This window comes from Anomaloglossus baeobatrachus, chromosome 3 (assembly GCF_048569485.1).
Source record: "Anomaloglossus baeobatrachus isolate aAnoBae1 chromosome 3, aAnoBae1.hap1, whole genome shotgun sequence".
In the NCBI taxonomy this organism is placed as follows: Eukaryota; Metazoa; Chordata; class Amphibia; order Anura; family Aromobatidae; genus Anomaloglossus; species Anomaloglossus baeobatrachus.
In genome coordinates, this window is record NC_134355.1 from 299,318,013 (window position 1) to 299,338,065 (window position 20,053).

Consider the following 20,053-nt stretch of genomic DNA (forward strand, 5'->3'; position numbering starts at 1 on the left):
GGCATGGATTTAGGCTGCCAACCTTCTTTTTGACAAAGAAGAAACCTGCAGCCACAGGGGACAAATATGGCCTAATTAGCCAAACTCTGCTTTATGTATTCCTTGAGAACTTGTCTAAGAACTGGACAGATTATACAGTCTGCTCTTGGCAACTTGGCCACCAGCTTGAACCTTATGGGGCAGTCAAAAGGTCGATGCGGCGGCAGCTCCTGACAACCCTTTTCTGAAAACACAGCACTAAACTCTGAAAAACTATCTGGAATACTGGTGGTTGTTGTTGAGATACAGGTCACTAGACAATGTTCGTTAGAGTAAGAGCTCAATTTAATTATGTCGTGGGTCTTCCAGTCAACAAAAACGTTATGTAATGTAAACCAAGAGAAGCCTAACACAATTTCTGCATGGAGGGTTTGTTTCTTTTGTGGTAAAAAGGTAATTTTATTAGATCCTGCCCCTCGGTTCCGAAGAAAAGAGCAACATCTGGGACTCAGCTTACCCTTGGTGCAGTGGGGGTTGGCAGTGGGGTATGTGTGTTTTTCCTTGACATGTCATTCTTAGTTTGTCCCAACAGCAGAGGTGGTGCTAGAGAGCCAAACTGAGAATATTTCTCTGTTCCTGGACAGTGTAGCAGGAGTCAGCATGGTGGATACTCAGTTTGGAAGGTCTCATTTGCTTGCAGTATGTTAACTTAACTGATCTCCATTTTTTACATGAACTCAGCACCACTTGGTAGGGATGCCTTATGCAGATTGTACATGATATAAGACTGAGGATGGGAACCCTGCAATATTAATTCAGTTCCTGTTATGAATTGGAGCTCCTTCTTACGCCTATTGTACTGGGGCTACCCTGGATGGTGAAGCATAATCCTGTAGTGGATTGGAAATCTAGGGAAATTGTGGAGTGGGGAGATTCTTTTTTAAGAACTGCTTGAACACATCCCTCTCTGCAGTCTCTACGGACACCTTACCTCCATTTTTATATAATTTTCAGGATTTCTTTGCAAAATAGTGGTGTCAGGATATGCCTCTTCATCATGTGTATGAAAGCCCCATTAATCTGCTTCCTGAAGCAAAACTGCTCAAGTTCAGACTGTATAATCTTTCTGGTTCAGAGATCCAAACCTTGAAAGTTTACATTGCTGAGAGTTTTGAGAAAGGACATATCAGACCCTCCTCTTCACCCATTGTAGCAGGGTTCTTCTTCGTTAAGAATAAAGATGGGGGTCTTTGTCCTTGTTTAGATTTTCAGGAATTGAATCAGATTTCCATCCGAGACCCATATCCTCTTCCTCGGATTCCGGATCTGTTCAACCAGATTGTGGGAGCTAAATGGTTCTCCAAGTTGGACTTAAGGGGGGGGATAATCTGGTTAGAATCAGCAAAGGGGATGAATAGAAAATGGCTTTCAATACACCTAAGGGGCATTTTGAAAGTTTGGTTATGTCGTTTGGCCTCACTAATGCTCCCGCTGTTTTCCAGAATTTTGTGAATGATATTTTTCTCTATCTGGAGGACAGGTTTGTGGTTGTTTAATTGGATGATATCTTGCTCTATGGAACACATCATGTACAGGTATTACAGATCTAAGAGATAATAAACTGTATGCCAAACTGGAGAAGTGTGTTTTTGCTGTTCAAGTCATGCAGTTTTTAGGGTACCTGTTGTCATCTTCAATGTTTCAGATGGATTTAGAAAAGGTCCGTGCTTTACTTGACTGGGATCTTCCAGAAAACCTGGAAAAGTTATATGCTTTTTAGGCTTTTTCATTTTTTATCAGAATTTTTTTAAGGATTATTTGGTAATTGAGAAACCTCTTACTGATGGCAAAAAAGGATGAGATTTCTCTATATGGTCAGACTCCACCCAGCCTACTTTTTTCTCCTTGAAGAAATGTTTTTCCACAGCAGCTATATTCATGCAGCCTGATGTTTTAACACCTATTTATTGTAGAGGTTGATACATCTGAGGTGGGGGTTGGGTCTGTCTTGTCACAGGGTCCGTCACCTGGTAAATTTTCCAAAAATTCATTTTGGCCAAGATAAACTATGTTTGTGGTAATAGAGAACTGTTGGCGATTAAGCTAGCTTTTAAGGAATGACATCATTGGCTGGAGGGAGCAGTTCATCCCATTACTGTGATCAGTGTGATCAGACCATAAAAACCTGTTATATCTTGAATCTTCCAAATATCTAAACCTAAGGCAGGTTAGATGGTCTTTATTTTTTACCAGAATTAATTTTACTGTCACTTACCACCCAGGGGTTAAAAACATTACAGCAGTTGCATTGTCCTGGAGCTTCAAAAGTGGAAGGGATCATGAGAACATTGCACCTATTTTGCATCTGGAGAAGATGTTGGAGACTTAGGAGTAAGCCCCGGGCCTCCTACCATTCAGGAGAATATTTGTGCCAACTAATTTGCACTGTAAAATAATTGGGGAACATCACAATACCGTAATTACTAATCATCCATTTAGTAAAGCAACCTCAGCCTGCTTTCATATTGTTTTTGGTGACCATGGTTGCATCAGGATGTGGTTGATTATATTTCTGCCTGCAGTACTTGCGCATTTTCCAAGTTAACACATACTCGTCCATCTGGATCTCTCCTACCTATGGCTATCCTTAGTAGACTATGGGTAAATTAATTTATCAATAGATTTCATTACTTACCTACCTTCATCTACAGGGAAGTCGGTGGTTTTTGTAATTGTGGATAGGTTCAGTAAAATTTTACATTTCATTGCGTTACCGGCACTACCAAATGCCAAGACTCTGGGTCACTTGTGCATCATTAAAATCGTGAAGCTTCATGGGGTTCCTTCCAAAGTGGTTTAATATTGGGGAACCCAATTTGTTTCCCAATTTTGGAAAGATTTTTGTGCTCGTCTATAGGTGCAGTTTCTGTCTTTTCTACCTTCCACCCTCAGTCAAATGGTCAGACTAAACATATAACTCAAAATTTTTAAACTTTCCTTAGCTGTTTTGTCTGTGAGAACCAGGAGGACTGGGCATCTTACCTTCCATTGGCTGAATTTGTTATCAATCATCACCAGGAGTCTACTGACAGGTCACCATTTTTTGGTGCATAAGGTTTTCATCCACAGTTTGGTACCTTTATTGACAGGGATGCTTTGTGGGCTCAGGAGGAGGAGCATTTTGCCTAATTGCTCTCTTCTATATGGCAAGGAGTTAAGAGTAATTTGAAGCTTATGGGGGAAAGATACAAATGTATGGCTGACAAAAAACGCTTACCAGGTACGGACCTAAGTGTGAATGACTATGAGTAGTTGTCTACCAGGAATATCAAGTTGAAGGTTCATTCCTAGAAGCTGGGACCTAGGTTTATTGGTCCCTATAAGGTAATCACCGTCATTAACCCAGTTGTGTTTTGTCTGGAGTTACCTCAGGCTTTTAAGATTCACAATGTGTTACATAGATCACTGCTCAATAAGAATGTTGTACCTTTGGAGCCGTCCCCATTGCTGCTGGTCCCAGTTATGGCTGATGGTAATTTAGAATTCAAATATCTAAGATTGTTGATTCTCGCTTTTTATGTCATTCCCTTCAATACTTGGTGCACTGGGGGTGTTACAGACCAAAGGAGAGGATGTGGGTTCCAGCATCGGATTTGAATGTCACAAGGTTGGTTTATTCATTTCATGTACCCCATCTGGATCAACCTGGTCCCTTGATCACTTGTAGAAAGGAGGGTATTGTCATGGGTGTGTCATGGTTGACAGACAACCCGGTGATGCCGGCTGCAGAAGATCACTGCATTTCTCTGCACAAACTGCTCCTTGATATTCCATTCTTTCTTCCTTGGTGTAAATGGAGTTCTATATATCTTCCATGTTGGGGTTAAGGCTTTCCCTTTTGGACACTGTGGATATTTTGGCACTTCAGCTGCAAATCCTTATTCCTACTCCCTGTGTCTATATATACTTGCATTTCCCATTGATTTGTTGCCAGTGATAGAGTTTACTCCTTTGCTGTCCAGTTTGCAAGCAGTTGGCTTGAAATCTCCTGTTCAAACACATTTTTGTATGTTGCTATCATTCCCCTAAAGTCATTTTGCAGATAAGTAGTCTGTTAACATTCCCCTGTATGTTTTCCCTGTGTGTTCTTTAGGTCTTAGTGGGGTTGACTATTGCTCATCCTGTCACTTCCTAGGGCCTATTTCAGAGTCAGACAGGGTCTAGGTATTCTGATTGGCGTATAGGTGCAGAACCTATCTACGGATGTCCCGGGAGCTATGTTCCAGCGTTAGGTTATATCTTCCACTTCCCTAGAGAGAGGTTTTCCCTCTCTCCCTTATCGCCTTTCGTCTGGTATTCCCCCAAACCAAGCATGACAGCTGTAATTATCCACTGTGAACCACTTGCTGGGGCTTGAATCTCACAAAAAGATCTGTGTGTGTACATTTTGCCCCATATTTGGCACACTGAATCTCTCCAAATTTTTTTATTTAACTGCAATAGAACCTGTGTGGCAATCTATCAAACTGTAATTGGCCATTGTGCACCACTTGCTGTGGCTTGAATCTCACAAAAAGCAGTGTGTGTACACTGTTACCGATTTTTAGCACACTGAATCTCTGAAAAGAAAATTAATTAAACCTGTTTCTCAATCCAATAAGCTGTAATTGGCCACTGTGCACCACTGGATGTGGCATAAATCTCAGAAAAAGCTCTGGCCCATTTTTGGCACACTAATTCTCTGAAAACCTTTTTAATTTACCTGCAAAAGTCCCTGTGTGGCAATCTAATAATCTGTAATTGGCCATTGTGCACCACTTGCTGTGGCTTTAATCTCACAAAAAGCTCTTGTGTGTACACTGTGGCCCATTTTTTGGGCGACAAAATATCATCACGGTGCAGCAAGTCCTGTATGGGCCATCTAACAATCAGTAGTTGGCAACTGCGCCACAATTTCTGTTTTCATCCCCTCAAACGCTCTGTGTTCAAAAGAACTGTGGTTCATTTTTTGAGGACTGAATCTCTGAAAAAAATGTAATCTCGGTGCACCTAGTCCTATCTGGGCCATTTAAAAATTTGTAGTTGTCCACTGTGCAGCAGGTTCTCTTTCCTGAATCTCCCAAAAAGCTTTGTGTGTATGCTGTGGCCCCTTTCTTGTGGGCCAAATCTCTACAAAGTTTCTTTCATTTCAGTGCAGCAGGGTGTGTGTGGGTACTCATAAAAAGGGTTTGTGTAGGTAATGTTTGAAAATGGTCTGTGGGACTCTCAGCACACCAGCAGTGTATCAATTGACCATTTTTAGGTGACCATATAATAAGGAGAACATCAAATATGGAATGGGGCCGTAGTGGTGGTGCGGGTGGTGAAGCTGCTTCTGGGCGAGGATGTGGTAGATATTTTCCTGCTACGTGCCAAAGAGAAACTGCTTCCTCTGGTGTTTTCAGGCTACAGGCTGTCTGTCGCCATTTCGTAGCGCCAAACACAGCTGCTCAAATATCCAGGCCAGAAGACGTTGAGGTGGTTTTATATTTTATAGGTAACAGTGCCTACAATTCCTTCACATTGTCTTCCAGCTGGTCCACAGCTGAAAGTGCAGAGTTGGCACCTGAGATCCATGGTCATCTTTCTTACACCTCACCCTTTTCAAAACCAGACAAGCAGTTTGAGCAACAAATGAAGTCGTCACTTATGCTTTTTGTTGATTCTGCTGGCTGCGGTTCCATGGTTCATCTACCTGGCCTTACCCCAGAGGTGGAAGAGACTGAGTAAACTGACTCCCAACCACTTATTATGTTGGAGGATGCGTTCGTGGGAGGGCTAGTACAGACAGTCAGGAGACCACGAGAACACATCTCAAAGGACGATGAAACACAGGTGCCAACTGCTACGACTTTCTGCAGTGTGCAGACTAGCAAGGAAGGCATGGGTAAGGAGTGGGTGGAAGATGATGGGATGAAGGATGAGGTGCTAAAACCCCACTTGGAGCCAAGACCATGCTACTGATGTCAGTATTTTGGAGGAAGAAGAGGTGCTCAAACAGACCAAACAGCACAACAGCAAAAGAGGGAGCAGAGGGCAAAGGTTCAGCAGTGAATGATCCATAGCCAGTATGTCAGCTCTACCAGCCACCATGCCATGGAAAACCTAAGTCAACTCAAGAGAGCTCCCTAGTTTGACATTTCTTCTGAGAATGTGCTGATGAGAAGGGACAGGTGCTTCTGAACCTGAGCACCAGCTTCATGATGCGTCATCTGACATTCAAGCATGAGCTGCAGTGGGATAGTTTACTGAGACATCAGGAAAAAGGAAAAAAACTAATGCTCTTCCTGCTTCCTCTCATGTTGTGGTGTGTCAACCTCTTCCTCTCTCTCATGATCATTCGGGCCACCTGCCTCCCTGCAAACACATGATGTGCTAGCAACACCACCTACCATCTCCACACCATCCCATGGAAGTTTTTGGCTCTTCATGCCCCAAACATTTGATGGAAAGAGACAAAACCCCCTGCCCCCCCCCCTCCCGAGCCCTGGCCCTGAATGACAGCATTTCAAAATTGCTATAGTTTAAAATGCTGCTGTGCCGCCCCCGTGCCCGCAGCCGGCGCTGCTCGGGTCCGGGCCTTCAGGGGTAGTTGCTCGAGGGTCTCCAGACCTGGGGGTCTCGTGGACACGCCGAATAAATGGGGGGACGTATATATGTACGGGCTGGGCTGTATTAAGTTCGTGACACCATCCACGGTGTGTGGTGAGGTGGGACACCACCGCTGCTGTTACGGGGCACCCGGGGAAGATGATGTGCAGCAAGTTGTTAACCCCTCCGTAGGTAGTGATGGTGGCCCCGGGACCCAGTTGGTGCGTGCAGGGGATGGCGACCACAGGGGGTGCTGGTGTACTCACAGTTAGTAAAACACACAAGTCTCTGGTAAACCAAGGTGATGGTGGCCGGTGCCATGGCCGGTTGCGTTCTGGTCCCCCACCCGGCTGGTGGTCTCTATCCTTCTTCTGCACTGCTGTGTTCAAGGTGGACTTTCCTAGTATGAAACTCAGGAGTCCGCTCCCGGCTGGATGTGGCCTAAGGAGCCGTGCCCGCAGACGCTGGCCCGTGGGATCTATGGGCCCTGGCGTTGACCTCTTATCCCTAATCGGTGGGCTGTGTTCTTCTATGAGGGACTTTAGGTGGGACAAGACCTCTAGTCCTGGCCTCAATCGGTTAATTAACCAGCTCCAGTTGGTTCTGGTCCTGGCTTCAGGGTCCGAGTACCCCCCTTTGTGATACGGTTTCCGGGTCGGTTCCCCATGTCGGTATCGGTCCACCTCGGTTCTGCCGAGCCGTCTTCCCGTCTCCTGCTGACGGAGACCACTATCTGCCTCCTAGCCAGTGACACCAGGGCTCCTACTCTGGTACTGTTCAACTTGGACTTCACTGCTGGAGCTACCCCTAGCTCCAGCCCATACTCCTCTCCAAACTGAACTTCAGACTTAACTGACTTGTTTTCCCGCCCTGGGCTGTCTGGACCCCTGGGTGGGCGTGTTCCAACCGCCTGGTCACGCCCACTGGTCTGTCTATCTTTCCCTAAGGGGGGGTGAGTAGGGTTTTCTGGTTGGCTGTGTGTTTCCTAATAAGGGAAGGTGTTATGCAGGTGCCTATCTGTGACCACCAGGCTTTGCCAGGGCATCACACTGCCACTCCAGCTAGTGGAGATCAACAATTTTAAAAAAACAATGTCTGTGGCTGTAAGGCAGTATGTTGTTCATAGCTGCCACTACTTTTCCAGCCATTCCATCCCTTTCCTGCACATACATGTTGCATTAAAAAATTCTATTGTGCACTGCACAAATCCATCAGTGGAAAGGTCCACTAAACCACAGGTACGTAGACTAGTAAGCATAGGCAAGGATGTTATATCTCCCTAACTGCCCACTGGGTAAATGTAGTGGCAGCTGGGCCAGATGTGGAAGGCATTTGAGCCCATTTCCCTACCAGCACCTAGAATTGCTGAAAATGTCTGTGTTAATGTTGCCTCCTAATCCTACTTTGCCTCCTACATCTCCTCCTCATACAATCAGAATAAGACCTGCACCACCAACTTCAGCACAGCCAGGGGGAAACAACAGCAGGCTGTTCTGAAACTTATATGTCAGGGGAACATATCCCACACTGCACAGGAGCTGTAGATCAGGATGAAACAGCAGACATATGAGTGGCTGTTACCAGTAAACCTGAATCATTGCCTGGTAGTTTGCGATAATGGGCAAAATCTTGTAGCAGCTCTGGGCCTAGGCAATTTGACGCACATCCCTTGCCTGGTGCATGTACTGAATTTGGTGTAGCAGAGCTTCCTTAAAAATTACCCACATATGTCAGAGCTGCTGCTGAAATTTCGGGCAGTCTCTGCACACTTTTTGCATCTTCACCCTGTTGCTGCTCACCTGTCTCCATTACAGAGCCATTTTGGCCTATGTGCTCACTGCCTCATATGCGACATACCGACAAGATGGAACTGCACCTTGCAAACACTGGAGTGACTGTGAGCAGCAGCATGCAATAGTGGAATTTCAGCTGCAGCACGCACAGCAGATTTGCAAGTCAGAAGAACATCACTTCACTACTAAGGTCTCCATGAGAGACCGGTATATCAATTTGCGCTGCTTCAAAAATTCTATCAATATGGCTAGCACTGAAGATGCCATCATCAGTGTTACTATATAGCTTTTATGCTTCCTTCAAAAAACAAATCAGGCTATAATGAGGTGGCAGGACAGGAGGAAGAGGAGCAGTAAGAACAGGTAATATTTGAAAAAACTGTCAGCCCACCGAATTGCGGTAGCACCATATGTTTTCATCCAGTAGCGCTCGGACACAGCAGGAGCGGCCGACATCAACCAAGAAAATAAAGAGATAGAGCGCAATCTTGGAAGGTGTGGTTAAACTATTCCTTTTATTTATCCTTTAAAATGTTTGGTGCAAGCATCTTATAGACAACTCATCCTATAGCATGTAGATCTATGCGTTTTGGCATTATGCCTTAGTCATGACATGCCATGGCAGATGACATGACCAGTGATACCATAAATTCACCCTTGAATATTACCTGCTTAACCCAGCAGGAAGTACGCCGCCGCCTCGAAATCACTAAGGTTGACAAATCTCCGGGCCCGGATGGCATACACCCCAGAGTACTACAGGAATTGAGTTCTGTGATAGATAGACCATTATTTTTAATCTTCTCAGATTCCTTAATAACAGGGTCGGTACCGCAGGACTGGCGCATAGCAAATGTGGTGCCAATATTCAAAAAGGGACAAAAACTGAGCCGGGAAATTATAGGCCGGTAAGTTTAACCTCTACGGTTGGTAAAATCCTTGAGGGTTTCTTGAGAGATGCTATACTGGAGTATCTCAAGAAAAATAACCTTATGACAGAGTATCAACATGGGTTTATGAGGGATCGATCCTGTCAAACTAATTTGATCAGCTTCTATGAAGAGGTAAGTTCAAGTCTGGACCAGGGAAATGCAGTGGATGTTGTGTATATGGACTTTTCAAAAGCTTTTGATATGGTGCCACACAAAAGGTTGGTACATAAAATGAGAATAATGGGGATAGGGGAAAATACGTGTAACTGGGTTAAAAACTGGCTCAGTGATAGGAAACAAAGGGTGGTTATTAATGGTACGTACTCGGACTGGGTCTCAGTTCATAGTGGGGTACCACAGGGGTCAGTATTGGGCCCGCTTCTTTTCAACATATTTATAAATGACCTTGTTGGGGGCATGCGGAGTAGAATTTCAATATTTGCAGATGATACTAAACTCTGCAGGGTAATCAATACAGAGGAGGATAATTTTATATTACAGGGAGATTTATGTAAATTGGAGGATTGGGCTGAGAAGTGGCAATTGAAGTTTAATGTAGATAAATGTAAGGTCATGCACTTGGGTAGAGGAAATAACATTTATGATTATGTACTTAATTGTAGAACACTGGGTAAAACAGACACAGAAAAAGACTTGGGTGTATGGGTGGATGGTAAACTTCACTTTAGTGGACAGTGTCAGGCAGCTGCTGCCAGGGCTAATAAAATAATGGGATGTATTAAAAGAGGTATAAGTGTTCATGAAAAAAATATAGTTCTACCTCTGTACAAGTCACTAATGCGACCGCACTTAGAATACTGTGTACAATTCTGGTCACCGATATATAAGAAGGACATAGCTGAACTGGAGAGGGTGCAGAGAAGAGTGACCAAGATTATTAGATGAATAGGTGGGCTGCAATACGAAGACAGGTTATTAAACTTGGGGTTATTTCATTTGGAAAAACGAAGGCTTAGAGGGGATCTAATCACAATGTATAAATATATGAGGGGACAGTACAGAGACCTTTCCAAAGATCTTTTTACACCTAGGCCTGCGACTGGAACACGGGGGCATCCGCTACGTCTTGAGGAAAGAAGGTTTAATCATAATCACAGACGAGGATTCTTTACTGTACGAGCAGTGAGACTATGGAACTCTCTGCCGCATGATGTTGTAATGAGTGATTCACTACTAACATTTAAGCAGAGCCTGGATGCCTTTCTTGAAAAATGTAATATTACCAGTTATGTATATTAGATTTTATGACAGGGTATTGATCCAGGGAACTAGTCTGATTGCCGGATGTGGAGTCAGGAAGGAAATTTTTTCCCCATTGGAACTTGTTTGCCACATTGGGGTTTTTTTGCCTTCCTCTGGATCAACATGTTAGGCTACGGGTTGAACTAGATGGACTTAGAGTCTCCCTTCAACCCTAAAAACTATGATGATACTATGATGATGATACTATGATGACTAAGGCATAATGCTGAAACGTGTAGATCTGCATGCTATAGGATGAGGTGTTCATAAGCTGTTTGCACCAAACATTTTAATGGATAAATAGCAGAATTATTTTAACCAGACCTTCCAGGATTGCGCTGTATCTCTTTATTTTCTGAACAGGTAACATTGACACCTTTATCGGGGCTCTCGTCCATGCATGGTTCCGATGTTGGGTTTGTTGCAGGAGAGTGGGCATGTACCCACCTTTCCATCAATGGCATAGCTTTGGAGGAGGAACAACTGTCTGCACAGCAGGGTGGTGATAACATGTACTCAGAGACATCACTGGTGCATGGCTGAGGGGACACAAAGGACCCAGTCCACACATCTGCGATTGAGGATAGGTTGTTGTTGACTCTGGGCAGCCTGGCACACATGAGCCAATACATGCTGTTGTGCCTGCACAATGATAAGCTAGTTGCCAGGATTCTGATGAGTGCCGATTACTGGATGGTGGCCCTGCTGTATCCATGCTACAAAAACAAAGTAGCATCACTACTTCGCTACTGGAGAGGGATGATAAAATGCATGAATATAAGTGCACGCTGGTATTATGGCGTTTCTATCAGACAGTGTGTGCTCAGTGAAAGAGCAAGGCAGTTGAAGAGGAGGAGGAAGAGGAAGTGGGCAATGCAGCTGTTGCATCACCGCCACCTCGGAAGGGAATATTATCACAGAACCAATGTGGCACTATTTAATTAGCAGCATGTCACCCCATCCAGCAATACCATCTGCTATGGTGCCTTTTATCAGGAGGCAGTGTTTAGCCAACATGGTGGATGAGTACATGTCCACACATCTAGCACTGCTTACTGATGGGTCCGCACAATTTCATTTCTCAAAGTCTCAAAATTGGACATGGCCTCAGCTTGCACAATCCTCCTCGGAGGTGCTGGCCTTCCTTGCCACAAGTGTACTTTCTGAATGTGTGTGTAGCATAAAATAGGGGTCATCACAGATAGGTGCATCCACCTTTCATCAACTAACATAGACAAGCTAACTTTCCTAAAAATAATAAGTCGTGGATTACACCAGACTCGTCCGTTCCTTTGGCTGACTAGACAACTATACCACCTTTAACCAGACATTTTCTATATTAGATGGCCTGCAAATAAACAATAAAAACCCTAGAACAACAATAAAAATCAAAAACCACCCAAAAAAAGTATGCTGCATCCTCCTTCACCTCTTGGACCCAAACTGCCACATCCACCTCAACCTCATCCTCTAGTTGGGCTTCCTTCTCTTTTGTGCAGGGGGGATTCTATCAAATTTTAAAGCATTTCTGGGGGCTCTTTGTGTCAACTGGGAAAACAGTCTCTCTAAGTGCTTTTTTAAAATTCTGCTGGTCTGTGGGGGAACACTATCAATCTTGACTGCATGAGTGAACTGGAAATACAGGCTACATAGGGTAAATTGGTTAAACTTTTGCCTCTGTGGTTAAACTCTGGTAATCTTGACTGTGTAGGGAAATTGTTTAAACAGACTTTGCTGAGGCCTACATTTCAAATTTATGCACTCTGGTTAAACTGGCAATCTTGACTGTGTGGGTAAACTGGAAATACAGGCTAAATAGAGTAATGTAGTTAAACCTAATGCTCTGTGGTTAAACCCTGGTCATCTTTACTGTAAACTCTGCGTATGTTGTATGCCTGCCTGCTTTGAATAATATTTTTTTCAAAATAAATGCTTCGGGCCCTCAAAACAGTCAGTCCACAGCTTAGGGGAAGCGCAAAAAGTCTATGTGGCAGGGACTGGTGGTAGCAAGTCTAGCTGGTGTACCAGCTTGATTCGAAATCCAACTATGAGCTTTTTAACTGTAGCAACTATGCTGTGCACAACAAGACCTCAAAATATGGTCCTGTGTGGGAACTGTCAAATTCGGTAGTATAAGTATCAGTGCCCTGTTGAACGCACAGAGTTGGCACCAGAGGACCCTGGCCATCTTTCTTCAACTTCACCACCTAGAAAACTTGCAATGCAGTGTAAATTTAGACAAGTTAGGCACCTTTGGTTTTTAAACACTTCATTAGATGGGGTTCTATTGCCCATTTCTGTTAAAATTGGGTGCTGTGTGTTGGCTCTCAATCAATGTTAGCTGTGAGAGTCAACCTGGTAAAGAGGCTGTTTATGGGCTTTTTTAAACATTGAGTGTTCTGTGGAGGATCTCAGGAAATTTTGGCTGAGGATCAACTGGTTAAAGAGGCTATTTAGGGTCCTTTTTAAACATTGGGTGTTCTGTAGTGTATCTTGGAAATTCTTGGCTTTAACGATTAACAAACAGGCTATTTAGGGGCCTTTTTAAAAATTTGGGGTCTGTCAGGGAAATTCGTTAATCACATATCTATCTTTCTATCTATTTATCTGTCTGTCTGTCTGTCTAAAGGCCCTGTCACACACAGAGATAAATCTGCGGCAGATCTGTGGTTGCAGTGAAATTGTGGAAAATCAGTGCCAGGTTTGTGGCTGTGTACAAATGGAACAATATGTCCATGATTTCACTGCAACCACAGATCTGCCAAAGATTTATCTCTGTGTGTGACGGGGCCTTTAGCCATGCTGTTTTATTAGCAGACACATACATCCACAGTCACTACCAATAAAACCTGGCATTACAAATATTTAGCAATCGATGTTTGGCAGAAGGAATCTGTGTCTTCAAACAGATGTGAGCTTTTTTTAAAAAACAATTAGTCATCTCAGTATTTCAGCAAGAAGCATGATGACTATTGTTTCTGACATGGCAATGTAAATGTCACAGTAAATTATGCCATAAGGTTGTCTGATTTTAAGAATTGACAAACTTGCTTGTAGTGATTCATTTAAGAAAAAAAAGTAACAAGCAAGAAAAGTTAAGTAATAGAAAAAATATTTTATTTGAGTTGAGGTGTTTTGGATTGATGGTTTAGAGGTAAGGGCCATTTACACGCTGTGACATCGCTATTTGTCGTCAGGGTCACGGTGTTTGTGACGCACATCCGGCGTCGTTAGCGACATCGCAGCATGTGAGACCTATGAGCGACCTTAAATGATCGCAAAAGAGACAAAAATCATTTGTCTGTGAGAGGTCGTTCACTTGCCATTTATTGTTGTCTGGTCAGTAGCGATGTTGCTTGTCGTTCCTGCGGCAGCTCACATCGCTATGTGTGACACCGCAGGAACGAGGAACAACATCGCACCTGTGGCCGCTGGTAATGAGGAAGGAAGGAGGTGGGCGGAATGTTAGTTCCGCTCATCTCCGCCCCTTCGCTTCTATTGGGAGGCTGCATAGTGACGTCGCTGTGACGCCGAGCGAACTGCCCCCTTAGAAAGGAGGCGGTTTGCCGGCAACAGCGATGTTGCTAGGCAGGTAAGTATGTGTGACGGGTGTTAGCGATGTTGTGCAACACAGGCAGCGATTTGCCCGTGACACACAACTGACGGGGGCGGGTACGCTCGCTAGCGATATCGGTACCGATATCGCAGCGTGCAAAGTACCCTTTAGGTCTGATGAACAAGCTACAGATTATATATATATATATATATATATATATATATATATATATATATATATACAGTGCCCCAATTCAGAAGGATAAAGTTATCACGTATCTGCTACTAGACAGCCAGAACCCACATATATTGCCTTATCTGAGGACTTGTTAAATAGAGTTGTGGTCATTAATGATGAGTGAGCAGTGCTTTCCACTGCTTGATACTAGATCGACATCGTGGTGCTTGAGTGCACCCAGTACTCAGCTGAATATTGAGGGTGCATGGATGTGTTGTTTGTCTATGATCCAACACAAAGAGCTGCCTCCCTTCAGTGAATGATGGGAGCAAGCACCCCAGTGGGGGCTGCTTCCTGTCTCTGAATGGCTCTCACGTGGGGTAAAAACATTTTCAGATGTCGTGTTTAAAAAAACAAAAAAAACCAGCCCTAGCTCCTTTAGAAATGCTCTGATTATGGCTGGCTGTATGTGGGCAGAGAGCCGAACTGCCCAATCATTGACTTCCATAATACTCGCCACCTGTCACTTGGCTGCTGTACGAACAGATAAAAAGTTTCATAAAATCTTTATCCCCTCAGACAAATATCTTCTGACCACTAACCATGTTCGAAAGCCTATGTCTGCAGAAAGACGTCCTGTCACACTCAGTCTCACTACTATATAGGGACCCTATATAACAAGAAAAAAATAGCATAAAAACAACCTCCACTCAAAAATATTATGTATTGCAAAGTGTGCACAGTACCAACATTCCAAGCTGTACTATTGAAAAAATGAGATTTTTGGCAAAAAATTGCAATTTTTCGAGCCACCCCGCCAACGTCACGGCAAATCTCCTGGGGCAGTCCTAACACTAAAATATTTTTATTTAAAGTGTGCCATGTGGCCTCACATATGCAAAATTAGGACTGCACAGCACGTACCTTGTGCTTTTCAGTCACCGTCTCCATGACTATATAGGTTGTTTCAAGACCCCTCTCCATCTGGCCGGCCTTGCCCTCCTTCCCTCTTGGCATGGGAGAGGGACTTGGGTAGGACCTTTTCAGATACAGAGCGAGACAGAATTTTACTTTTTACTCAGAAATCATCGCTTAATACTCTATCACAGGAGAGGGATTATAAGATCATCTCTTGGTGGTACAGGTGACCCTTCAGGATTCATGCTTTATTCCCTGCCACCCCGACACTTGCTGGAGGTGCGAGCATGGGACTGGGTCATACCTTCATGTTTGGTGGGTGTGCCCAATACCCAATGCCCAATGCTGAAGAGCCTCTGGGACACTGTGTTTCAAGTGATAAATAAACTTTCCTCAGAGGAACTCCGACACACACCGGAGCTGGCACTCCTTTCTCTTGGGGGGCCCTATCTCAGGATTCAAAAAGAGGATGGCACAATACATTTTAACTGTGGCGAGAAGCCTAATCCCTAGGTACTGGAAAAAGAAGGAGATTCCCTCACGAGCGGAATTTATATCGGAACTCAACATGATCTATAGAATGGAAGAGCTGATGGATAAACAAATTGGTATATGGGAGAAGGTTGTTGATATTTGGGCATCCTGGATTATACTAAGGGAGATCCCAGAATTCCTTTTTGGGCTGATTGGCCTGAGATGCTGTGGACCACACTTTAAACACAATCTAGTACCTACTAGCTGTAGATGAATCCAGATGGGAACCTTCTGTTCCTACCCTCCATTTCCTCCCCTCCTCCCACTCCCCCTCCAGCCTTGTCTGTCATGTCTTGTATTACTGCCCTATAGCAATATTGGTCCACGTTGAGATTGACTGCCTTTTTCAAGTTGGAATGGATTGGATAGGGGTCTACCTTGGGGCGACATTAGTTTATTGGGGCATAGTGTAAGTTGGTTGTGTTATTAAATGATTAATGTAGTAAGTATTGTACTATGCTTCAAGATTGTATGCTGAAAACCCTATAAAAAATTTATTTACAAAAAAATACTTATTTCATGCAATAAAATGCAAATTAATGATTTAAAAATCATGCAATGTGATTTTCTAGATTTTTGGGGGGATTCTATCTGTCATAGTTGACGTGTACCTACAATAAAAATTACAGACCTCTCCATTCTTTGTAGGTGAAAAACTTGTAAAATCAGCAGTGTATCAAATACTTATTTTCCTCACTGTAGCTATTCTCCACTCGTAGTCCAGAAATAACTAGGTATAGAGGCGGCAGAAGGGAACAATTCAAACAAATACAGCATACAAGTCAAAGGCCCTGAATGATCAAGATCAACGGAGTTCATGGGGCATTTTGGAGTCAGGTACTCTTGAGTCATTAAGAGGTGGACACCCCGAAATGAGTCAGGACTGTTTGACAGGTAACAAGCGCCTCCGTGCACCTCAGCACAAATATCCCTCCAGTCAGTGACTGGTGTAAGTTTCTGGTGTAAAGAACAACTCAGCTCATAATATACTGGATGAGCTGTGATACAACGCCCCCAGCACTTTCCCATTGTGCCCCAGCTCTGGCAATTTTGGCAAAGCTTAGCAAAACTACAGTGAAAATGCAAAAAGTCACAACATTTTTTCACAATGTTAAGCCTTTTTATGCAATTCTAATGTAAAAGCTTTTTCGAAGTGTTATTTCTTATGTCTATGTGACAATTTACACTGAAAGGTTACATGAAATGACAGTTAATAAACAAAAAAACATCAATTTTATTTATTTATTTTTCCTTTGTTTCAGAGGAACATGTTGTAAGAGTACAGGAGATAGTTCCTCCTCACACAGGTAGTGGTCTTGACACATACATTATTTTTTTTACCTTTTATAATAACTCTATGTACTTAAAATTATAACTGCTTTATTCTTTTAAAGAACCCGCAAAGCAATTAGAACCGGAGTTACAAGAAATAATAAAAGGTAATTCTCCATCATCCTATGCACTGCAATCTTTTTTATCTGCTTGGCCATAATTTGGTCTATATTTGCATAAGATAAGAAGATAAAAGAAGCATTATTTCCTAAAAATTCACTAATGCCTTGATATTTTTTCTCCAGAAGAACCTGAAAGGCAATTGGAACCAGAACCAATAGAAATAATTGAAGGTAAGTGTAAGTAATACAAATGTGGACAATAAATCTCTTACTTTAATATATACTGTACAGCTCAAAAAAGGAAAGCACTTGTTGCCTTTGTGTAAAATAAAACAATATTAATATAACTGAAGACAAATTGTGCTTATGTAGTATATACTGTATAAACAGAGAACCACAAAGTATAGGGCGAGGGAGAATGATTCAATAGTGACCCGATTTATACTTTGCTGCCAGACATTCCTCTAAGATATATGATAAATACTGCTGGAAGGAGCTGGTTCACTCCTACCTGTCTGGAATAGTAAACAACACAGGCATTCTCCGATTGTCTCCTTTTCTTATGTAGGTAAAATAAAATGCTAGTTATATTTTTTTTAATAGAAAACTATCATGTGTTGTACTGGAAAGCAGGAAAAAAACATTCAAGTGAGGTTAAATAGCAAAAAAGCGCAATTCTGCAATTTGCAGCATTTATTGAGTGGTAAAAATGACCAGGCAGTAGGATTGTCTAGGTCAGTATGCTTATAGTGATACCAAATGTACATATTTTTTTATTAAGGAAAAAAAATGAAAATGTAAAAAACATTATTTGCTTCTTATTGCCCTCTGATTACCATATTGTATTCAATTATTTTTGTTGATTTGTGCCCTGAGCCCTTAGTTTGTATTTATACCACTTCAGGGCAGATACAATGCTTTAATCATTTTTTATTGCATTACCCTAGTACTACTGTATATAGCAAAAATGATGGTTTCTTGTAAATGCCAGCCATGGAATGGCTTTTGCACTAAAATTATAATGCCAGGCATGTGCATCTTGAGCAGACCTCCAGCTATCATGACTACCCATCGGTGCCCTATTATCATGCTACAGGTACGCCGGTGAGAGGTTATAATACGTGCTATTACTGCCACTGTCACAGTTTGGCACAGGATAAGGGCCGCTGGCAGAGCCCAGTTCAACACTTGGCTGTTAGAGGCACATCATGGATGAATAATACAGAGAACATCGGTTGGCAAAGTAAAGGTCTCAATTCCTGAGTCTACATAAAAGTCAGATACCCAGCATATAACATAACTGTCATATGTCAGTAAAGGGCACTTTACACACAGCGATAACGCTAGCGATGTCGCTGGTGAAATCAACCGCCCCCGTCAGTTGTGCGTCACGGGCAAATCTCTACCCGTGGCGCATAACATCGCTAACACGCATCACACATACTTACCTGCCTAGCAACGTCGCTGTGGCCGGCGAACCTCCTCCTTTCTAAGGGGGAGGTTCATGCGGCGTCACAGCGGCATCACTAAGCGGCCGCCCAATAGAAGCGGAGGGGCAGAGATGAGCGGCTGGAACATCCCGCCCACCTCCTTCCTTCCTCATTGGCGGCGGCCGCAGGTACGATGTTGTTCCTCGTTCCTACGGTGTCACACATAGCGATGTGTGCTGCCGCAGGAACGACGAACAACATCGTACCTGCAGCAGCAATGATATTTGAGATTAGAACAATGTGTCAACGATCAACGATATGGTGCGTATTTTTGATCTTGATTTTTATTTTTTTAACGGTCGTTCCTGTGTTTCACATGCAACGACGTCGCTAACAAGGCCGGATATGCGTCACAAATTCCGTGACCCCAACGACATCAAGTTAGTGATGTCGTTGCATGTAAAGTGGCCTTAAGGGTTACATTTCTGGTTGTATAAGGAAACAAAACTAGCGATCATCAAATGCATAAGTAAAAAAAACAGTGGCAAATTTTTCAGCAGGATAAAGTAAAAGGCGACTTCATTTCAAATCACCCCAATTTTGTATACCGTGACGAGCAAAAGAGTAACAATGATTTGAACTTTTGTGTTTCAGTCTGCATATCTTACCATCCACTACAGCTTCAAATGTGAGACTACCATTGTTTTATAGACAATCATCTTGGTTATCTCATACAACTATTTACAGTAGCTTATGATTAGTAATGCAAATTTTTGACATATTACTGTTTTCCTCCTGGTGGTGGAAAAAAAAATTCTTCCTGTGTACCACAAATTACAACCTGTTTTCACATTCCCTAATAGTTTAGTGATAGGTCACTAGATTGAGTTGAGGAACAACCATGCAGAAGATTTCCCAAGAAGAAACAGAGAAGAGAAACAGCATCATCAAGCTTGTCGATAGCCATGTCTAAGCCAAGAAAATTGCTAAACTGTATCATTTGAGTGCCATGACATTTGGAAGAATATAAAATAAGGTTCAGCCATTCATTGAAAAGCCAAAAGGTGGACTTCCCGGCAAAATGTATCCCAGTCAAAAAGTCAGCTCATCACAAGGTCTACCAGTTCTGGAACTACAAGCACGTCAGTGGAGGCAGCTCGTATGCTTCGCAATAGTGAGATAACATACGTTTATGCAAGCACCGTGCAAACCACATTAAACAAATATGGAATGGGGTCTTGAAAAAAGGTGAAGAAGCCTCGACTTCAAAATCCTCAAATGAAGTAGAAGATTGGAAATGGTGATTTAGAGTGATGAGATCAAAGTCAATGGACTAGGCTCTGATGGGTGCAAATGGCTCTTGAAGAAACCAGGGAAAAAGGGACTAATGTATTAAGAAATTGAAAAAATTGAAAAAAAACTGTCAAGTTCTGTGAAGGCAGCCTGA

At 43.0% G+C, this 20,053-nt stretch overlaps 1 protein-coding gene across 50 annotated transcripts in view; it reads left to right on the forward strand.

Annotated features, from left to right (window-relative positions):
• The window catches only part of TRDN (triadin), a 1,152,170-nt gene that overhangs the window by 682,359 nt on the left and 449,758 nt on the right, over positions 1–20,053 (forward strand). For 48 of the 50 annotated variants that reach the window (XM_075339946.1, XM_075339974.1, XM_075339964.1 and 45 more), the window contains 3 exons: positions 17,045–17,089; positions 17,177–17,221; positions 17,360–17,407. In XM_075339946.1, the coding sequence (XP_075196061.1) occupies positions 17,045–17,089; positions 17,177–17,221; positions 17,360–17,407 (138 nt within the window). The remainder of the gene's footprint in view (positions 1–17,044; positions 17,090–17,176; positions 17,222–17,359; positions 17,408–20,053) is intronic. The other 2 variants (XM_075339951.1, XM_075339954.1) reach the window with 1 other exon arrangement.